The sequence below is a fragment of the Notamacropus eugenii genome, chromosome 3 (genome assembly GCF_028372415.1).
Source record: "Notamacropus eugenii isolate mMacEug1 chromosome 3, mMacEug1.pri_v2, whole genome shotgun sequence".
Classification (NCBI taxonomy): domain Eukaryota; kingdom Metazoa; phylum Chordata; class Mammalia; order Diprotodontia; family Macropodidae; genus Notamacropus; species Notamacropus eugenii.
In genome coordinates, this window is record NC_092874.1 from 466,291,636 (window position 1) to 466,312,347 (window position 20,712).

At 40.6% G+C, this 20,712-nt stretch overlaps 1 protein-coding gene across 11 annotated transcripts in view; it reads left to right on the plus strand.

Moving 5' to 3' along the window:
- CFAP20DC (CFAP20 domain containing) overlaps window positions 1-20,712 on the plus strand; it is a 215,152-nt gene that overhangs the window by 55,061 nt on the left and 139,379 nt on the right. For all 11 annotated transcript variants that reach the window (XM_072598796.1, XM_072598803.1, XM_072598804.1 and 8 more), the window contains 3 exons: window positions 4,842-4,956; window positions 9,694-9,844; window positions 15,630-15,794. In XM_072598796.1, coding sequence (XP_072454897.1) covers window positions 4,842-4,956; window positions 9,694-9,844; window positions 15,630-15,794 — 431 coding nt within the window. The remainder of the gene's footprint in view (window positions 1-4,841; window positions 4,957-9,693; window positions 9,845-15,629; window positions 15,795-20,712) is intronic.

A 20,712-nucleotide genomic window follows, 5' to 3' on the forward strand; every position in this document is an offset into this window, starting at 1 on the left:
TGCACAAAGCAGATATTTCTCAGCTTTGTGATGACAGCATGATGAGAGAGTTTATGGAGGAAAAGATCTCCTAACTTTGGGTGTGGTGATGGGGCTGGGAGGGGAAGGGATCAGCAAAGGGTACATGAGGGAGCTAGGGTTTGAACTGGTCCTTAAAGAATCGGTAAAGTTTGAGAAAGAAGGCATGCTATGCTTAGGGAATGGTGTGAGGAAAAGCATAGAACAAATTCCTAAGTTCAGGAAACAACAAGCAGATAGATATTTAGTATTATATATATATATATACTTGAAAGAGAAAATACTATCAGCTAAGGTTCAACCAGTAATTTGTGGCCAGATTGTGGCAGGCCTTGAATGCCCGACTAAGGCATTGAGGTTTCCTGAGTGATGTTCTCAGCACTGGTTTAGCAGGATTCACCTAGCAACAAAGGGAGTATTGAGTAATGCATAAAGAGTAAGTGTCGAGGTCTATAAGACCTGAGTTCAGGTGCCACCTCCAACATATATGGCTCTGGTATGCTGGCCGCATCTCCTACCTTCTCAGTACCCTAGGCACATCTCTGAGAATGAGTTGCAGTGAAAGTATAGATGTGTATTAAGAGAAGGTCTTTGCCAATCCCAACACAAATAAAATCAGAGGTCTGTTTTAAAAGAAAAAATCTAGCAACTCTCTGTAGACTAAGCATGTTTCCAGCCTTCCCTTTCTATGCTCTTCTTTGTCTCTCCCTCACTTCTGCCTTCCCTTTTTCCCCTCGCCTCAGTCTCCACTGCTTTTGCTTTCAAGGAAAAATCAGATGTAATTTGTATGAGTTTGTCAGTGAGGTGGTTGCATTTTAAACCCTTGCTTTGCAAAATGAAAGCATTAAAGAATGCAGGCATCTCTAACCAGGTGTGGAGGATCTTGAGGGGCAAAAGATATCTGAATTCATGTCAGCTACTAGTTCTGCCAACAGCTAGACTAGCCCTACACTTACATGTGAACATCTCCCCAATCACAAGGACAGAGAACAGGGTTTTCTAAAAATAGAAAATGTAAGGGGATTTACAAATTATTGGAAAATGAGCAGGGTACTCTGTAATTATAGGAAACAGGAAAGCCTCAGTAACTTTAAAAAGATTATATTTACAGTATTCTAAAGACAATGGAAGAGAGATCTTTTTTATTTAAATTTATTTGTTTTCAACATTCATTTCCACAAAATTTTGAGTTCCAAATTTTCTCCCCATTTCTCCCCTCCCCCCACCCCAAAACACCAAGCATTCTAATTACCCCTGTCACCAATCTTCCCTCATCCCTGTCTTCTCTTTTGTCCTGTAGGGCAAGATAACTTTCTATACCCCATCACCTGTATTTCTTGTTTCCTAGTTGTATGCAAGAACAATACTCAACAGTTATTCCTAAAACTTGAGTTCCAACTTCTCTTCCTCCCTCCCTCCCTCCCCACCCATCCCCTTTGGGAAGGCAAGCAATTCAATATAGGCCATATCTGTGTAGTTTTGCAAATGACCTCCATAATAGTCGTGTTGTGTAAGACTAATTATATTTCCCTCCATTCTATCCTGCCTCCCCATTTCTTCTGCTCTCTCTTTTGACCCTGTCCCTCCCCAAGAGTGTTAACTTCTAATTGCTCCTTTCTCCCATTGCCCTCATTCTCCCCACCCTGCTTATCCCCTTCTCCCCCGCTTTCCTATATTGTAAAATAGGTTTTCATACCAAAATGAGTGTACGTTTTATTCCTTCCTTTAGTCGAATGTGATGAGAGTAAGCTTCTTGTTTTTTCTCTCACATCCCTGCTTTTTCCCTCCACTGAAAAGTCTTTTACTTGCCTCTTTTATGAGAGATGATTTGCCTCATTCCATTTCTCCCTTTCTTCTCCCTATATATATATATATATATATGTGTGTGTGTGTGTGTGTGTGTGTGTGTGTATATCTCACCCCTTAATTTCATTTTTTAAGATATGATCCTATCCTATTCAATTCACCCTGTGTTCTCTGTGTGTGTGTGTGTGTGTGTGTGTGTGTGTGTGTGTAATCCCACCAACTATCCAGATACTGAAAAAAGTTTCAAGAGTTACAAATATTGTCTTTCATGTAGGAATGTAAACAGTTCAACTTTAGTAAATCCCTTATAACTTCTCTTTGCTATTTACCTTTTCATGCTTCTCTTCATTCTTGTGTTTGAAAGTCAAATTTTCTTTTCAGCTCTGGTCTTTTCATCAAGAATGCTTGAAAGTCCTCTGTTTCATTGAAAGACCATTTTTTCCCCTGAAGTATTATACTTGGTTTTGCTGGGTAGGTGATTCTTGCTTTTAGTCCTAGTTCCTTTGACTTCTGGAAGATCATATTCCATGCCCTTCGATCCCTTAATGTAGAAACTGCTAGATCTTGTGTTATCCTGATTGTATTTCCACAATACTTGAATTGTTTCTTTCTGGCTGCTTGCAATATTTTCTCCTTGACCAGGGAACTCTGGAATTTGGCCACAATGTTCCTAGGAGTTTCTCTTTTTGGATCTCTTTCAGGAGGTGATGGTGGATTCTTTCAATATTTATTTTGCCCCCTAGTTCTAGAATATCAGGACAGTTTTCCTGGCTAATTTCATGAAAGATGATGTCTAGGGTCTTTTTTGATCATGGCTTTCAGGTAGTCCTATAATTTTTAAATTGTCTCTCCTGGATCTATTTTCCAGGTTAGTTGTTTTTCCAATGACATTTCACATTATCTTCCATTTTTCCATTCTTTTGGTTTTATTTGTGATTTCTTGGTTTCTCATAAAGTCATTAGCCTCCATCTCTTCCATCCTAATTTTTAAAGAACTATTTTCTTCAGTGAGCTTTTGAACCTCCTTTTCCATTTGGCTAATTCTGCTTTTTAAAGCATTCTTCTCCTCATTGGCTTTTTGGACCTCTTTTGCCAATTGAGTTAGCCTATTTTTAAAGCTGTTATTTTCTTCAGCATTTTTTTGGGTCTCCTTTAGCAAGGTGTTGACCTACTTTTCATGCTTTTCTTGATCTCTCTCATTTCTCTTCCCAATTTTTCCTCCACCTCTTTTACTTGATATTCAGAATCCATTTTGAGCTCTTCCATGGCCTGAGCCCATTGAATATTTATTTTGGATGTTTGGGATACAGAAGCCTTGACTTTTATGTCTTTTCCTGATGGTGAACATTGTTCTTCCTCATCTGAAAGGATGAGATAATATATCTGTTCACCAAGAAAGTAACCTTCTATAGTCATTTTTTTTCCCTTTCTTGGGCATTTTCCCAACCAGTTACTTGACTTTTGAGTCCTTTGTCAAGAGTAGGGTGTACTCTGGGAATCTGTAAGATCTCAGTTCCTCCAAAGTGGCACAATCAAGCCTGTACACTGGTCTGGGAGTAAGCAGAGATTTTTGGGCCCAGAATCTTAGCAATTTTCTCTCTACAGCCACCTGGCCTCCAGTTCCACCAAGCCAGCACTGGGGGGCTGGGATTGAGTCAAGCTGTGGGGGCAGGGCCACCATTCAGTGCGAGACAAAGACTAGCACCCTCAGGGCCTCTACACAGGGCCAAGATAATAATTAGCTCCTCAGTGCCCCCAGGGGTTTTTATGATCCAACAATGGATGCGGGCTGCTGTGGGGGCTGCTGTCAGAACTGCTTCCCCCTGCCCAATGTGGCCTCTGCGGCCTCTCCTTGAGGCCGGAGCTGTGGGAAGGTCCTTCTCCCTTCCTGGCCAGCTGAAAAAACTCTGTCACTGACCTTTGGCGCCTGTGGGTTGAGGGATCTGCAAACGCTGCTGCTGCCCCTGGAGATTCCACCCCCGAAGTGTCCTTCTGCCAGAGCTGTGCCCTGCGGCCAAGGCTGGGCTGGGCTCAGCTCCACATCCCATGCAACAGATGTTTCCCATGGGCCTTTCAGGTCACCCTGGACTGGAAATCTCCTCCACTCTTGTTGTTCTCCACTTCTGCTGCTTCAGAATTTGTTGAGAGTCCCTCTCTACAGGTATTTTATGGGCTGTGTGGGGAGAGCCTGCATTTGTGTATCTTTCTGCTCCGCCATCTTGGCTCTACCCCAGAGAGATCTTTTAATGAGCTTTTGCTAATTGTAGAAAATTACTGGTGTAGTAGAAATAGGATGGCTAATAATAATGGGAAATGAATTAATCATTGCTTCTAGATTAAAAAAAAAATCCTATAAGGAAATATTATTTCTCCAAGATAAAGCTATGAGGCAGGTAGGGAGATTGCCGGTCTTTGAGGTTGCTGCAGGAAATAAACCTCAATCCTCTTGAAGCAAACCAAATCTTTGTGTTCATGACTGTACTCAGTGTGGACCTGCAGAGTGAGCAGTAAGCAGATCCATGCTCATTCAGGCTTGGAGAGTTGTTGCACTTTCCCTGGAAGGGAAGCCAGCCATCCTGCTTTTATGTCTGTGTTGAAGTAGTTTGGATAGCCTATGGGAAACAAGCAGTGCATTTTCCTATGTAGTGAGTAACAGTATGTCCCCAAGGTCTCATAAGCTGAAAGGGCTGGAGCAGGTAAGATTATTAAAGGCCTAGTGAATTAAAGGTCTTTCCCAGCTGATGTGAATTGAATTCTTTCATAGGCTGTGAAAATCTCATGTGGAGTCCTGAGATAAATCAACATCCTAAGTGACCTTAAGCTGCATCCTTGTTAGCAAGTTTGAATTTAATGTAGAAATTTCAGTAATAATCATATGATAAGTTCCACATTAGCTTCCTATCCCTCCTGTAAAGGGTCACTTTATGAATTATATCATATTTTGTGGGATTTGTAAGGAGTTTTCCAAAGGTGGTTTGATAAATATTTCTTGTTCTTCTCCCTTTTTTTTTTTTCAGGATAACTGATTTAGGAAACATTAAACGAAGATTATATTTATCAACAGTCCATAAGGAGCTTTCTGCAACCCCTCTCCATGCAAAAATTCCACTCTTTATGATCAAGCGCAAAATTGTAAGTACCCTTTCCATTGTCATGTAATTGAAAAAAATTTATATCTAGTGCTAGAAATTCTTAAATTTTAAATGATAACAGTTTGAAGGAATAAGACCTTGTAAATCTCTCTGATCCTGTTGTATAGAGGAATTTGGTTTGTTCATTGGTTTCTAAGAATTAAATTATGTTACCATAACTATGAAGGAAGGAATTTAATAATGCTCCTTTAAATGTATAGGTTCATAGAGCAACATTTGTTAGTTAACATTTTGTTAATATGCAAATTTTGTTGAAATAAACATTAGTCCTTATCTAAATTAGAGTATATATACCCCATGATCTAATGAGAGCAGCGTTGTTCTATTTGTGCCCATTCGTATCTATCCAGCACCCATAAAGGTCCATAAATAATACTTGTGTTACTGAAACATACAGTAGGATTCAGGCAAATCTCTAGTTGGCTGCAGTGAACCTCACTGTTCATCCAAGAGTAATCATATGGTGTGTGCCTTTGCCACCCCTTTTAGCCTTGCTCGCCATGAATGCTTGTTGAATTAGAACCAAAGTGAATATTCTAGAAGACTTCCACTGTCAGTAGAAAGATGATATGGGCACTCTACCCACTGTCCCTGAGGCGAACAAAGGACTGCTTTTTGTGCCCCAGAAGACAGGGAGAGATTTTAGCAGCAAGTGTCTTGTCTCATGAAGCATTGAGAACACTGATCTAGCAAATGCCAAAATGGTTGACCATATGCCTAGTAATTTGTCATTATTTCTCATATTAGATTTTTGTTTCACAGTTAATATTTGTGGCAAATCATTTAGCACTTAGTAATGAGGCTTCTCTGTATTCTTCACTTTCTTTTTTCTAGTGTAATGTCACAATTTGTTTGCCTATTCTCCAGTCATCTATATTGTTTCTGGTTCTTTGCTGTTATAAATATTTTAGTGTATGTAAGTCCTTTCTTTCTGTCTTTGACCTTCTGGAGACAAATGCCTAGCATGTGCTCACTGTTCTGTTCTGCCTTTTAGAAGTTCCAGCTTCCTTGGAGGCTTAACTCAGGTGCCACCACCTACATTAGGCCTTTCCTGATCCCTCTCATGACTAATATCTCCCGCCCCCAGTTGCTTTATAATCTATTTATATATGTACATGTTGTCTTCTCTGTAAGCTTCTTGAAACAAAGGCTCTTTTCTTTTTGCTTTTATTTCTAAGGGCCTGAACAATACTAGTTAATGCTTAATAAATGCTTATTGATTGAGTGGGAAAAATCAACACAGTATGTAGTTGTATCTTACTAATTCTTATCATTTGTCAAGCCATTGGCCCCTTTTTTTCCCTTAATCTTGGATTGTGTTGTCAGTATATTTTAATCCATCTCCTCTGCCTGCCTCTGAATTAAATGGTCAGTAGACTGACAGTTAATGGTAGACAGCATGATGGGGTCAAGAAAGCTGACCTTGGAATCACAGTGATCTGGATTCTAGTCCCATTTCTTCCACATACACACTGCATGAACCCCCAGGAAATTCTCTAAGGTGATAAATTGGAGAGAGGGTACTTGTAGAGGAAATTTGTCACAAGTTCCCTACCTAGTTGAGAATCCCAGGTTCAGTCCAAAACAAACAAACAAAAATTTGTATGTACTTATTAATGTGTATATTGTATCCCTCGATAGAATTTGATCTCCTTGAGGGCAAGGGTTATTCCATTTTTCTAAGACATTTATGATTGGATATATGCATGTTGTCAGTGTTATCTCCTAAAGGAACTGTTTGATTTTTCTTTTGTAGACCCAGCATTTAACACAATTCCTGAAATATAATAGGAGTTTAATAAATATTTGTTGACTGGTTGATTTGGTATGCTCAGATAATGGGTTATCATCCAAAGACAGGTCAATGTTGTTCACCCTTGCAAGGATTCAGTCGTTCCTAGGAGGGTATTTTGGATGTGTCCACATAGCACATGTCACATGCTTCTATTGGTCCTTCTCTGCCCTTGCCGTGGGAAATGGCACTGGAGTGTGATTCCAGCATAGCATTCTGGGTGTACCTACATTAAGGATCTGTATGACATTAAACATTGATCTGAAACAACTGCAGATCAATAAGTCAAGCATTTATTGAGTACCTACTATGTGTCAATCACAGAGCAGAAACTCAGTGAGGCCCTGGAGACACCAAGACAACCATGAAACAGTCCCCGATCTCAAGGAGCTAACAGACAATAACAGACACCAGGTAGCCCTGGATGGAAAGGCACTAACACCTAGTAGGATAAGACAGGACTGGCGTCCTGCAGAAGGTAGCACTTGATCCAACTCTGAAAAGAAACCAAGGACTTCCAAGTGGTGGGGAGAGAGGAGGGAGAACGTTCTAGACATGAGGAACAGTAAATGCCAAACCCTAAAACAGGGAGACAGTTTACTAGCAGTGAGTCATTCTTCTGAGGGATTGGAGGGGGATAGTGTGAGAAGACTGAAGAGGAAGTAAGAGACTAGCTAGGTGGTGAAGAACTTCAGGTGCCAAATGGAATTTGTAAGGAGCCACTAAAGTTTGCTGAACAGAGGGGTGATGTATTAAAACCTTCCTTTGGGAAAATCAGTGGTAATGAAATGAAAGAGTGCAGAGAGATTCAAGGCAACAGCATCAGTTAGGAAGCTAATGCAATCCTCTGGTTGAGAGCTGGAGTGGGCCTACACTAGAGGGATGGCTGTGGGGTGGAGAGGAGAGGATGTAGGCAAGAGATATTTGAGAGATGGAAAGAACAAGGTTTGGCAGCTGATAGATTAGTGGGAGGACTCAGGAATAACATCAGGGAACCAAACTCTAGTGATTACAAAGGATGTGTGCTTAAGATGGTTGTGTGACATCTAATTTAAGCTATCCTATGAGTAATTGGTGATGCAGGAGTAGATCTCTGAGAGAGTAGGACTAGATATATATAGATATCTCTCTATATATAAATGGGAGTCATCTGCAAAGAGGTAATAATCGAACCCATGGTTGCTGATGAGGTCATCAGGTGAGTGAGTGTAGAGAGAAGAGAGGAGGGCCCAGTTCAGAGCTTTGGGGTCCACTCACAGTTATTGAGCACAATATAACATGAAAGATGCCATGTGATGATCCAGCAAAGGAGACTGAGAAGGAGCCCTCCAACAGGTAGGAGAAGCAGCAGGAAAGGGCGATGTCATGAGAATCAAGAGATGAGAGAACGTTAAGGAGAAGAGGCTTCTGAGAGGGCAAGGATGAGGAGAGAGAAAGCCACTGGAGATGAATCTGGAGATCTCCTTTTCAGAGATCGGTTTCACTGGAGTAGTACTTCTGAAAGCCAGATTGCTGAGAGTATAGAGTGAGAGAAGAGGGAGCAGAGGCATCCAGTGTGGATGATAAGGAGAGAGAAAAGAAGATTCTCAGCTTCATGCTTTTGGCCCATTCTTTACCTGTTCTCCTTCCTTAGATCTAATATATAATGTAATTGAGATACCCTGAGTGGCTTTAACATTAAGCTCCCCTTCGAAGACACAGTTCTCACAGCTCATCTGTTGGTTGCCTTTGATCCATTTAAACTCCTGCATGGCCCGTAAGGCTCAGGGCCTACAGTGGTCCCAACCCTGAACACCGTCATCTTGGGAATCTTAATCCTATCCCAAGGGAACAGAGATTAATGTGACTCTTAAAGGTGAGGAGATTGAAGCTTAGAGAGTAGGTAGACACTGAGTAACTGTGAGGGGCAAAGCTTGAGGACCTGTCCTGTCCCCCTCTGCTGCATTGCTCACATCGTCAGATGGGTGAGAAATGACTTCGATTTTCAGCACAGCATGCTTCAGCTGATATACATAACGTTTATAGATAGAAATATTGCAGTTTTGCTTTGTAGAATGACAGTAATTGTGAACTGTGATGAATTAACACATTAATATAATTTGTGTTTTTATATTATCATTAGAAAGTCCTTGTTTCACTTTAAAAACAGGTATTGACATACAGTGCTTAAAATCTTTAAATTTTAAATATTTCTTCTATATAGCCTTTGCCAAGATACTGGGCCTTTTTGTATCCCCAAGTCCTGGTGGGGGGGGTTCTTAATATTCTAGTTAAGTGATCATTTTCTTCTTTTCCTTAACACAACCAGGCCATTTGGAGACTGTTTAAGGAGTCATTTTTGTGATTGTTGAATGGAGAACATTTAACTTCAAGACACTTACTAGCTGCTCAATAAGAAGAACTCTTACCAGGGGTGAAAAACAATCTAGCCCTAGGATGCATTTGGTTATCTGATTACAAATAGCCATGACTCTACTCCAATGCTTGTGTTTTTAGGTGGTTTTATAAATGAATGTAGTCCCTTTGCAAGAACATTGAACTATTTCCCATTCACTTTCAGTATGCCAGTGGTCAAACATGTCGATAAGTAGCTTCCCAATAGCACCAGGTCTCTGCATCCAGTTTTATTTCCCCAAGTTTGCTGGGACTAAGTATAATGAAGGAAGCACGTTCTTAGATGACCAGTTCATAATTGGGATTTACAGTCATCAAGGCTTTGTTTCACACAGAGACATAAAGAAGAGAATGGAGGCTGTTACTTAGGTCATCATCTTGACCAAAATTATCTGGGGAGAAGGTGGGAATTTTCAGTTATTTGAAGTATCTCAAGAATACCTCCATTCCATTTTCTTTACTTTCCTTTTGTCATTGTCTTCAGTGCATGTGTGATTAATGACATCTCTGCGTCTGGCCTCTTCGTTTCAGTGGTGCAATCTGTGCATTGACTTGGTAGCTTTCACCAGTGACATTTTCAAGGGAGCTGTATTCCAGTCTTTGGATGGAATCATTGTCTCTGCAAGCTGCAAACTCCGGAAGATCTTCACTCTGAAGTCCAAGCCTCGAGACACTGCTGATGGTGTGTTTGAACATACATCCACCACCCCCACCCCATTCTCTCTCGTTAGTAGGTTGCTATCCAGTCAGCCAGGCCTCTGGTCTAGTGAGGGAGGGGCAGTGTTACCGGAGGAGCGATCCCTGCCGTGGTGCCATTGATTTCTTTCTATACTCACCTAAAGCATTTCACAGCAGAGGAGAATGTGTACAAGTAGACAGGCAATATTTCTTTTATATCTTAAAGAGTTTTCCTTAAGTTAACAGCTATTATAATATTTTGAACATCTTTATATACATTTTTAGGAAATCATTTGAGAGAGAACATCTTTTCTAATCATGCTAAAATAGAAAAAGGTTGGGGATTATTTTTCCCTCCAAAATTGCTTCAGGGGAAAGTACATGAAGTTAATGCATTCATTCAGTTTGCCTTCACATCTCAGACCCACACACTTACCAGTTCTGCTTCAGCAGCTTTAATCAAGAGAAATGTTATAGATACTTAATGGGCACATACTCTCCACAAAGCACTGGGCAGGGGGTTGTGGAGCCTAAGGACGAAATAGCAGTCATGATAGCTAATGATAGCTGACGTGATCATAACTGGCACCCAGACAGGCCTGTCAGGTTGGCCAACCTTGCATTTGAGCCCCACAGCAACCTCCAAGTAAAGCACTACAGGTGTTTGCCTAGGATTCTGTAGTGAGGACACTTAGAGGGGGATTGAAACCAGGGTCTCTGGTGACTGAGTTTACCGTTCTTTCCCACGTTCCCAGCTGCCTCCCTTGTAACTTTCCCTCTAGTGTTCCTAGGATAAAGCTGTCTGAAGTAATCAGGACTTAGTAAATATTGTTTGCTAGTCCTGAGAAGTAGAGAATCTATCACACAAATAGCAGTGATGATACTTACTGCAAGCATTAGTGCTATCCAGTGACATGGCACCTTGGCAGGAATGCTGGGTCTGCAGTCAGGGATCTTGACTCAGAGTCTGACTGTGATTTTACTACCTGTGTAATCTTGGACAAGTCATTTAAGGTTTTGAGGGACCTCAGATATGTCATCTCTAAAATGAGGGCTTGCACTCAATGGCTATCGAAGATCTCAGAAGGACTTTGATCCCATGGCCATGATTTCATTGATAGCATTCCCTTGGTTTTGGCTCCTCCATAACTTAGTTGTTTTGTTTTGGTTTTCTTAATTAGTCACTAAGACCAAAAACATCATTCCATGGTGGCCAGTCTTTTGGTGATAGGCTTCTCTGTATTTAGCTAAGTTGGACCTTGGACATCAGCTGAACTCTGGTGCCAGGCTGATCCTTGAAGCCTTTCTAACTTGGTAGAACCTAGTAGAATTACTTCCTTGCCTTGGTGGGTCCAGGGTCGCCCTCCTCCCATTCCCCAGCCACCAGGATGAGGCATCAGGATCGTAAAAGAGAAAGTGATTTTATTCATTTTATTATGATTTACCTTTTAATGATTCTCTTCAAAGGTGCTAAGCAATTGTGAAATGTTCCATTTGATTATTTATTTGGGACAGAAGAAAGCAAGCATATATGAAATCATTCATGGTCTAATGATATACTTTCCTTGTTCTGGTGGTCATGGCCTTGAGGCACTCACCCTAGGATCCTGTTTGTTTGCCGGTCCCCATGCAAACTGTTTCCTTTGTGTGCAGTTCTGCTGTTCTCCATTTTAGCCCATGCTGTCCCCTGGGGTTTCGATCTGTTACCTAGATCATCTGAACAAATAATCCGTTTTACTTTCAGGGTATGGTGTGTGCTTAATGGAATACCGCCTGCCCATGTGTGCAGGCTGCATCCACTCCATATAGCATTCCTGATTCGATTGGTTACTTGTGATTTAGGGAGAATATTGTCCTGCCTGAATTTTTATGTAGTGTTTTTTAGATGATGACAGCTTAATGAAGGCCTTACCAGTTAATGAAAAAATCAAAGAATTGACAGTGACATTTAGTTTGGACTGCTCTCAAGTTATTTTATTTACATATAGGATTTCTGCCACCTTGGGATGAATTGCAACAGCTTTAATTTTTAGCATAGCCAGTAAATAATCAAAAGATGACTTAATGGCCTTTGAAGGTGGTGTTTAAGATGGAGTGGAACCTGGTTCAGTTCCATTTGGTTAAGTAAATCATCCCACTCCCCAGCAGTCAGAAAAATGACCAGTCAAGGAGTTTTAGGTTTTGGTTTTATGTGCTAGGACTTTGGAGTTCTTCTTTTTCTTTTGGAGAAGGAAGTGAGGAGCCATTTCACCTCTGCTCCTCATTTCCCTCTGTAGTTACACCCCTGTACAATCAGGCAGCTGGGTAGCTCCGTGAACAGAGTGCTGTACCTGGAGTCAAGAAGACTGGAGTTCAAATTCAGCTCAGATACTTCTTAATTGTGTATCCCTGGGCAAGTCACTTAACCGGTTTGCCTTAATCCACTGGAGAAAGAAATGGCAAACCCTCCAGCATCTTTGCCAAGAAAGCCCCATGACAGCGGTGGTGTGCTGCTGGACGCTGCTGAACAACCACGAAAGCTAGTTGGCTAAGCCGGAGGAACTCCATGAGCTTTTCCAACTCTCTTCTGAGGCTTACAAATCCTTCCAATGTTTTCCTTAAATCTAGGAGAAAGTTCTAGATTATTACGTTTAGGAAATAATCAACTGGATTTAGTCATTGTGGTTTGATTCTTACTTTGATCTTGACTGTGCCCACTTACCCACAGCCAGATCAACCCTTTCATTCCATGAGAAGTCTCTGTAAACACAGGGGTAAAGAGGTATTGCAGAACACAGCTGGATCCTTTTGATGTGAGTTGGAATTTGTTCTGGTCTCCATATTGTGGGTCTGAGACTTAGAGGCCTGAAATTTGATCTGCTCTGTGTTGCCCTGTATCAAAATCTGGTGGATTTTGTCAGGTTAGTGATAGCATTTCACAGGCTTTTTTGAGTTTTTGTGACAACATCTGGAATGGGGACTTAAATGCATTTAAAATATGGGATTTTGACTGTGGGTTTTTTTTCCTTAAAGATCTGTGGAATATACCATAAGAGCAGTCTTAACACTTGAGTTTACATGATTCTTTTTTTAAAGGAATCAAAATAATTCATTCTTTTTTTCTGTGATGCCCTTCAGTATAATCTCCAGAAAGTCATCCCTCTTCTACAATGAAATCTGAATTTACTGTCTATATTGGAATTGAGAAAGAATATATTCTTCATAACCTCAGTAGGGACTTGGGTTAGTGTTTTTGCCAAATGTTTTCTATTTTAATAGTTCATTTGCCCAGTGGTTCCATGTGGTTGGTACTCTGCCATTCATTATGGTACAGCGGGAAGAGTTTTGGACTAGCTCATATGAGAGACACAGACAGACAGACTTCCCTTCCAAAGTGCCCCCCTGGTGCTGGTGTAACTCTGGGCACCCCCTGAAAAGTGCAGATAATAGCCTTGACAACCCTGCATGAAAAACTTTCAGAGCTTATTCAGTGTCTAAGCAGCAGCTTTCTGTGAGGGTGCCATGCATGTCGGAGATGCTCAACAAACGTTGAATTGAGCTATGGTAGAAACTCTGTTGGTCTACTGCACTGTCTTTCTTTGGGAACCTGGCGCTTTATAGTCTAGACAACTCAGAAGTTCAGCTGATTTATACTAAAGTGATTAATTTCTCAGCCTCCATATAGACACTGCTCAGATGCCTGCTCGGGGCATAGAGGTAAAGCCCCAGGAGGGCAGGACCAGCAGAGTAAATGCTTCAGCATCTCCTGCCAAACTTGAGAAGCTTCACACATGGCACGAGTGACGTTGTCTGTGGAGCAAGGTTCACAAGGAGTTTGGATCCAGGCTGAGCATCTTTTAACCACGACTCTCTGTCTAGCTGTGTGACCCTGGAAAAGTCACATAACCATATTCAAGGTGGCTCAGATATAAAATGAGGATAACAAAGCAGCCACCTGCCATGTGGTGGTGATGATCAAATGAGATAGTGGCACCTGCTTGTTCTTCCTTCTCCTTCTAAGTTGTTGTTGTGTTTGTCCTTCGTTCTCCAAGAGGACCAGGACATCAGTAAAATGAGGGTGACATGACTCATACTTGACTTGGATTTGGAGGGGGAGCTGTGCAAGGTCACCAGCCTCACTTTCTCCTCCAGAGCCATCTGAGTGCAGTGGTCTGACTTATCATCTCCCTCTCCTTCTCTCCAAAGGAAGATAAATTTTGATGGCCAGAAGTTTCCCAGTTAACTTGGGCTTTACTGGCTAGATTTTTTTTCTCTCCCTCTCTCCCTCTCCCTCTCCCCTTGTTTCTTCTCATCCATTTCACTCTCAAGCTCATAGATTGGACCACAATAGGTCCCTGCCTAAGCTCCACTTAATGGCTATATTTTGGGCCCTCCTGCCTCAGAGTGAATGTCAGTGGTAATTGTTTCTCTTTCAACTAGCAACCCTGAGGGTCTTCTCCTCCCAGTTTGATGTTTTTTCTTTTTTCTAATTAAAGGGGCTATCCCTTGATTGACTTCTTAAAAAGGCCTATACATTTTGATAACCAGAAGCTCCCCAGTTAACTTAGGGTTTATTGACTAGATTCCTGCCTTCCTGTCTTTCTTTTTCTTTCTCTCTTCCTTCTGTCTTTATTTCTTGTCACCCATTCCACTCTCAAGTTCATAGATTAAACCACAGTAGGTCCCTGCCCAAGCTCCACTTAGTGGCTATATTTTATGCCCTCCTGCCTCAGAGTGAATGTCAATGGTAATTGTTTCTCTTTTGACTAGCACCCCTGACGGTGTTAAGGGCCAGCATCTCCCATTGCATCCTGGGTCATCTGCTGAGTAATATTGAACCAGAGATCTGTATTGGTAGAGGGATGGCTCACACCACTGCCTTTACAGATCTCATAATGTATTGCAGTAAAAATACTAATTTTCTTTATTGAGATTAGAAAATTCTATAAATAGGAAACTGTCATCATCTATCTGTATCATGAAAGTCAAAACATTAACTGAGGTTGTAGACTTATCATCACTTATTCATATTTGTAAGATGCTAAATTTAGAACTGGAAAGGGCCTCCGAGGCCATCCAGTCCAACTGTAAATATTCTTTGTATCAGGCTACTGAGGCCAAGATCCCAGAGGCCAGAAGTGGCAATGATTCCAGTTTTTCTGACTTGCAGTCTGTGGTTTTAGTGTTGCTGTCAGGAATTTCATAAAATCATCACTTTTCTAAACTGTCTTTACACAAAGATGCTTGTAAGCAAAGAATGGTTCAATGATACTTTATGTAAGTCTTCTATTAGGATTTTTCATCAGATTATAGAGAGGGACATCATTTGGGGTTATTTCATTATTGTGGTAGATTTTAGTTATTCACATTTAGCCACTTTGTCTAATTCTAACGATCTAGTAATCAACTGCAGTTTTCATTAATTTTGAGAGCACATCAGAAATGATGCTTTAGGTTCTTGATTCCATTAAAGTGGGTCCCCATCCCCTCCACCAATGCAGCTCATGCCCTCTCCACTGTAGAGGGGGATTTTTATCGTCACGGAGGGCCTTTGATGCGCCCAGCATGCGGTGCATCTGTTGGCGTCTCGTTCTTTCTTAAGTTACACTGACTTTCGTTTTCACATCAGTGTTCAGATCTCACTTCTGACTTTGTAGTACATAATGGGCAAGTCACTGTACCTTATTGTGGTAACCTTGCGAGAGAAAGACAAGGAAAGAGACAGACATAATTATAGATCTGGAGGGCTGTACGTATGTGTTTATTAGTCAATTCACCATTGTAAAGTGAATTTTTTTCTTTATTTCCAGATATATATGGTGCTCCCTTTACATCAGACGAGCCTACAGATATCATTCCTCGAAGTTGCCAATTAACTACAGATGTACCTCAAGTTACCCAGCTATTAAATATGACTAAGCTTCGCCAAACAGAAATGAAAGTTGGAGGTCAACCCTTAACATCAACAGAACCAGGTATATTTTTAGAAACTCAGACTAGAGATGCAGTCATTTATTTAAAGTAAATGAAACACTTGGCTTTTACATTTTGTTGTATAATTGAAGTTAAAAACTGAAATATTAAGTTGTTTGCTAACCAACTAATAAAAGTGGGAAAAAAATTGATTTCATGCTTCCTCTTCATTTAAGCAGGGTTAATTGATTTTTGCATTTATGAAATTTTGAAATTGAGAAAATAATATAGGCTAAAGGCAACCCTAAATAAAGCATTCAGTGTTTTTATGACAGGCCTATTTATTGTTGGTCTATAAACCTGGTGCCATGACTTCATGTTCACCATATGCCTCCAGGCTGCCTTCTTCCTTGTTGTCCTGATTGCTGACCTTTTCCCTCTTTTGAGGAATGTAACTCAGCGTTTCACTTATCTGGTGGCTCACATCTCTGAGCCTTTTGTTAAATCCAATGGATACTCATTAATTGTCTTCTATGTTTTCAGTGCTATAACAGGTATTTGGGGGGCCCTGGTTCCTGTTCTAGAACCTTCATAGGGTTGGGAAGAGAGACAAGAGATACATGATGGAAGTACTGTGCTATAAATACATAAAGGAGAATGGAAAGGGAAAAATCACTCTGGATGATGGCAGGCAGAGAGATTGTACAGGAGCAGCTTTTAACTGAAGACGAGCCATAAGCATGGATTGTGTGAGGGATGGTTTGAAGGCGCCTAGTGTCCTTGAACTAGAGGGTCTGTGGTGGAGAGCCATTAGAAGCAGCCTACCTTGCCTGGCCCCTCCTGGCAGGTCAATTTTAGTTATAGACTGTAGAATGCTGTGCTTGGGAAATGCTTGTGGGTGATCACTGAGCTCTTGTTCTTTTCTAGCTCCATGTTGGGTCTGTTATCTGGCATTCACCTCCTGAAGCCTTTGCCTCCTGATGCCTCCTGTCTTAGAACTTGTTAAGTATGTCTGGTTTTAATGCTCTTTCCCTTTGTGCCTCTTGCACTGTGTCCCGTCTCTTGTTCTTCTCTTTTTGACTTGTCTGTTTCTTGATAGGGGTTTAGAGTGTTCCATTATTGGTTATATCTGTTGGAATATCTTCTCTAATCTTTGGCCTATTCCACAAGAGAGGGTTTAATGAGCCACTGTCCTCCACCCTAGATAGTCAAGGGGAGACTATTGTGTAAAGGGCCTTTAATGTCTGAATGAGGACTTTAGAGTGTATCCGCTGCACATAGATCATTCTAGGCCAGAAATCTACTGAAAGTTGCACAAAATCAATCTGGTGGCAGTGACCACATTGAATTAGAAGGGATTGAGCCAGGTGGCCAGGAACAACAAGAGGCTGTCATAGTCATCAAGGTAGGAGATGGTGGTTTGTGACTGTCCCTGCTGTGATGCTGGCTGTGAGAATAGGAGGGTGTGAGTCTGAGAAAAAAATGAGAACTGGAAAGAAACAGCATGACCAGGGGTCTTGTTACTGTTGTTGAGTAAACCAAAGGCTAGTCAGATGCACTTGAACGTTGTAGAGGAATAGGAATGTGGGAGCATCATTAATGAAAATGAGCAAGCTTCTGTAAACATTTATCTGATGTCTGTTTACTGTAGAGATAGCATGACTTGCAATTAGGAAGACTTGGGTTCAAATTCTGATTCTTCTTAGCTGACTACCTCTTTCCATGTGTGTAGTACCTGCTTCACAGCATTGTTGTGAGACTTACAGGGGATCCGTTTGTTGTCTGTAATCATCGTGTCTGTAAGTGTATTTTTGACACTTTAGGCCTCATCTGTCACCTGTCTTAAACTCTTAAGATAGGGGTAGTAACTTACCTTTGTAGCCAATGGTTGGCATGGTAACTGGCCTTAGTTTAAAGCTTCTTGAGTGCTTTTGCTTCTTTGTGTGATTAGATAGATCTTGGAAATAATCCCATGAGTTGGTGATAGCAAGGACTGTGGTAATGACTAACCTTAGAGGGTTTTTTCAAGAATCAAAGGAGATTCTCTAAAATAGGTAATACAGGTGAGGACTAATACAAAATATGCCAATATAATGCCACCTGAGATGAGTTTAAAATGTTGTATCCTAATACCTGACATTCATAGATCAGTTGGAAGTTTGGAAGGCATTTTTCCAGACATGCATGACCTCCTTCGAGCCCCACACAAGGCCCAGGCTTGTCCAGGGGTCCCACAGCCATTAAGTCTCAGACCCAGGATTTAATCCTCAGGTTCTCCTGACATCAGGCCCAGTTCCTGGGCCTGGGCCTCCATTGTAACTCCCTCTGGAGTCACTAGCATGGAACCAAATGGAAACCATCAAGACTTAAACATTTTTGATGTTGACATTAGTCAGCCAGTCAACGGGCATTTATTAAGTGCCTCCTAAAAGAATTGCAACAAGTTTCTTTTTTGTATCTAATGATGATTTTCAGTAACAAATATTTGTTCAAATGAAATTAGATAAAATTCAGATTTTTAATGCTTTCATTGGTTTTGCTCTATTTCATAATAACAGATGTTTATTTAAATAAAAATACTGCCCTACAATGAGTATTTTTTATGTGACTTTTTACTTTAAAGTTCAAGGAAGCTGTTCTTATGCATTGGATTAAGAGGGCATTTGGGTGTTACCTGCCCCATTAATTCAATTTTCTACCTAAACCAAAACTCCCAGAATTTACCTCAGCCTGTCCAAGGGGACATTAGACTATCTGTGCAGGGATGTAAACATGTTATGTTAATGAATAAACATAAAAATAAAATAAAAAAATAAAAATGTTAAAATGTTACTAAAATTAGCATCTTACTTAAGTTATATACATAAGAGAAGGATTAAAGATGGTCCAGACAGCATATACATTCCAAGAAGCCTTCTTGCAGCTGTCCTCATTTCTGTCCATGCAGTGTGATGATGGCTCTTAAGACTCCTTCACTTAGGAAGCTCACTCAGGATTGGGTGAGCATCTGCTCTAACTTCTAATAGGCTTTGCCACATATTCTGACCTTTTAGCATTTGTTATCTTTTCATTTTGTGCAGTGAGTAATTGTTACACTAGTTGTAGAAAGATTTGGTTTGAAAGCAAGTAGTGTGTGATTCCAGAGAGGTATCACAAGTTAGTTAACATCACTGCATAGGGAAGAGGTCATGTGATACAGGCATAGAAGAAGCTGGGGTTAGAGGCCAGTCATCTGCTCAGGTCCCATCTTTCCACTTCCTTCCTTTGGGACCTTGGGTAAAGTACTTCCCAGCCTCACTTTCTGGTAACTCGAGACCTCTTCTAGCCCTAGCCTATCATCTTGAGACCCAGCACCAATAGTCCATTCCTCTAGCTGACTTTAAGGAATCTCTTTAATTCTCCAGGCCTCAGTTTGACTATCTGTGAAATAGGAATGAGACTTAGACTACCTGTTTTGTTGGATGGCTCTGAGAAACCTGTTCTATAAACCTTAAAACTATGGAAATATAGGAGTTACTATAAGCATATTATTATCATGAATAGTAACATTTTTTAATCGTGGAAATCCCAGAAAGTAATTTTTTTTATTTCAAACAATTTGTTTTTGCATGTCCCAAAAGCTTGACTCCCTACAATGATTGAACTTCATGATGGAATGAATGTCTGCTCTCATGATTGATGAATAAGTGTGGTGAGGCAGTGTGAAGTAGTTGACAGAAAGCTAGCCTTGAAGCCAAGAAGACCTGGGTTCAAGTCCTGCCTCTGACACAGCAAGTCCCTTAACATCTTGGTACTCTCTGCAACTTTCTAAGACTAAGTTGTTGAGAAGCTGCCCATGTGCACTGGTAGAGTGTTTCCTCACCAGGGAGGTCCCTATACCAATGAAATCCTCAATTCAGATCTTGCCCTTCTGAGTTCATTGCCAAAGAAACCCCAAGACAGCAAACAATAGCATCTTGTTTTAAAAGAAAGCTTTTCTTTCTCTTCTTTTTTTTTTTAGTAAGCACAAATACTCCAAAGGTTCTAGAGCTTTCCAGTATTTTGGTAAATGTCATGGAACTTGATAGAGAACACAAATATTTTAAACACATTCATTTATATTTTAAAAATCATTTTATTTCTAGTGAGACATGATATGTGCAGTATTGTTAAAAATGAAAACTTTTTTCCTTCAGTCCCTCCCTTATGAGAGCTAAGGACTGTGAGTAAGCAGAGAACTAGTCCCCAAATGTAATGGAATTGAGAACATGAGGTCTGATTATTTTAATTGAGTAGTTGGCTCACTAATGACAAGATGTACTGGTCCACTAAACACAAATCAAAGCTAGTAATTTAATTAAATGTTAGAAAGTAGTTTGAATGAGCTTCTTTGTTCCTGGGCAGCAACATTAGTGTGTGTCTGTTGGTGGGTTGGTTTTTTGGGGGGTTGGGGGAGGACTTTTTCCCTCTCTGTGGTTCTGGTAAGATGATACTACCTTAAGGGAAAACAATATTTTCCTCTAGAACCATGATGTCATCTTCCTTCTATCTCTCACATTGACAAGATCCTTATTGGTTTAGAGGAGGGTCAGAAGAAGAACAGCAGCTCAACCTATGAAGTATAATCTAAAAAAGAGATGATAGTATTTTATGTTACTGACACTGAAAGAAAATAAACAAGCAGTAACTTATTTCAGATCCATTTCTTACTGTCATTTAAGTTGTGAATAAAATCAATAGCACACTTATTGGGTACATCACTTCACAACCATTGAAAGTGAAAACTTCTACTGCCCTTTCATTCTGAAGAGTTTTCTCATTAATTTGCCTGAAATTCAGTCCAACAAGCATCTATTAAGCTCCTACTACATTCTTATATAAATGTGAAAATGAGATTAAACCCAGGGTCTAAATTAGGGCTAAAAAGTTTGTTATGTGAAAGGTGTCAGTAGCTGTTTTTCAGGGTCACATGAGCAACAATTATGTTGTTATGTGCCAGAA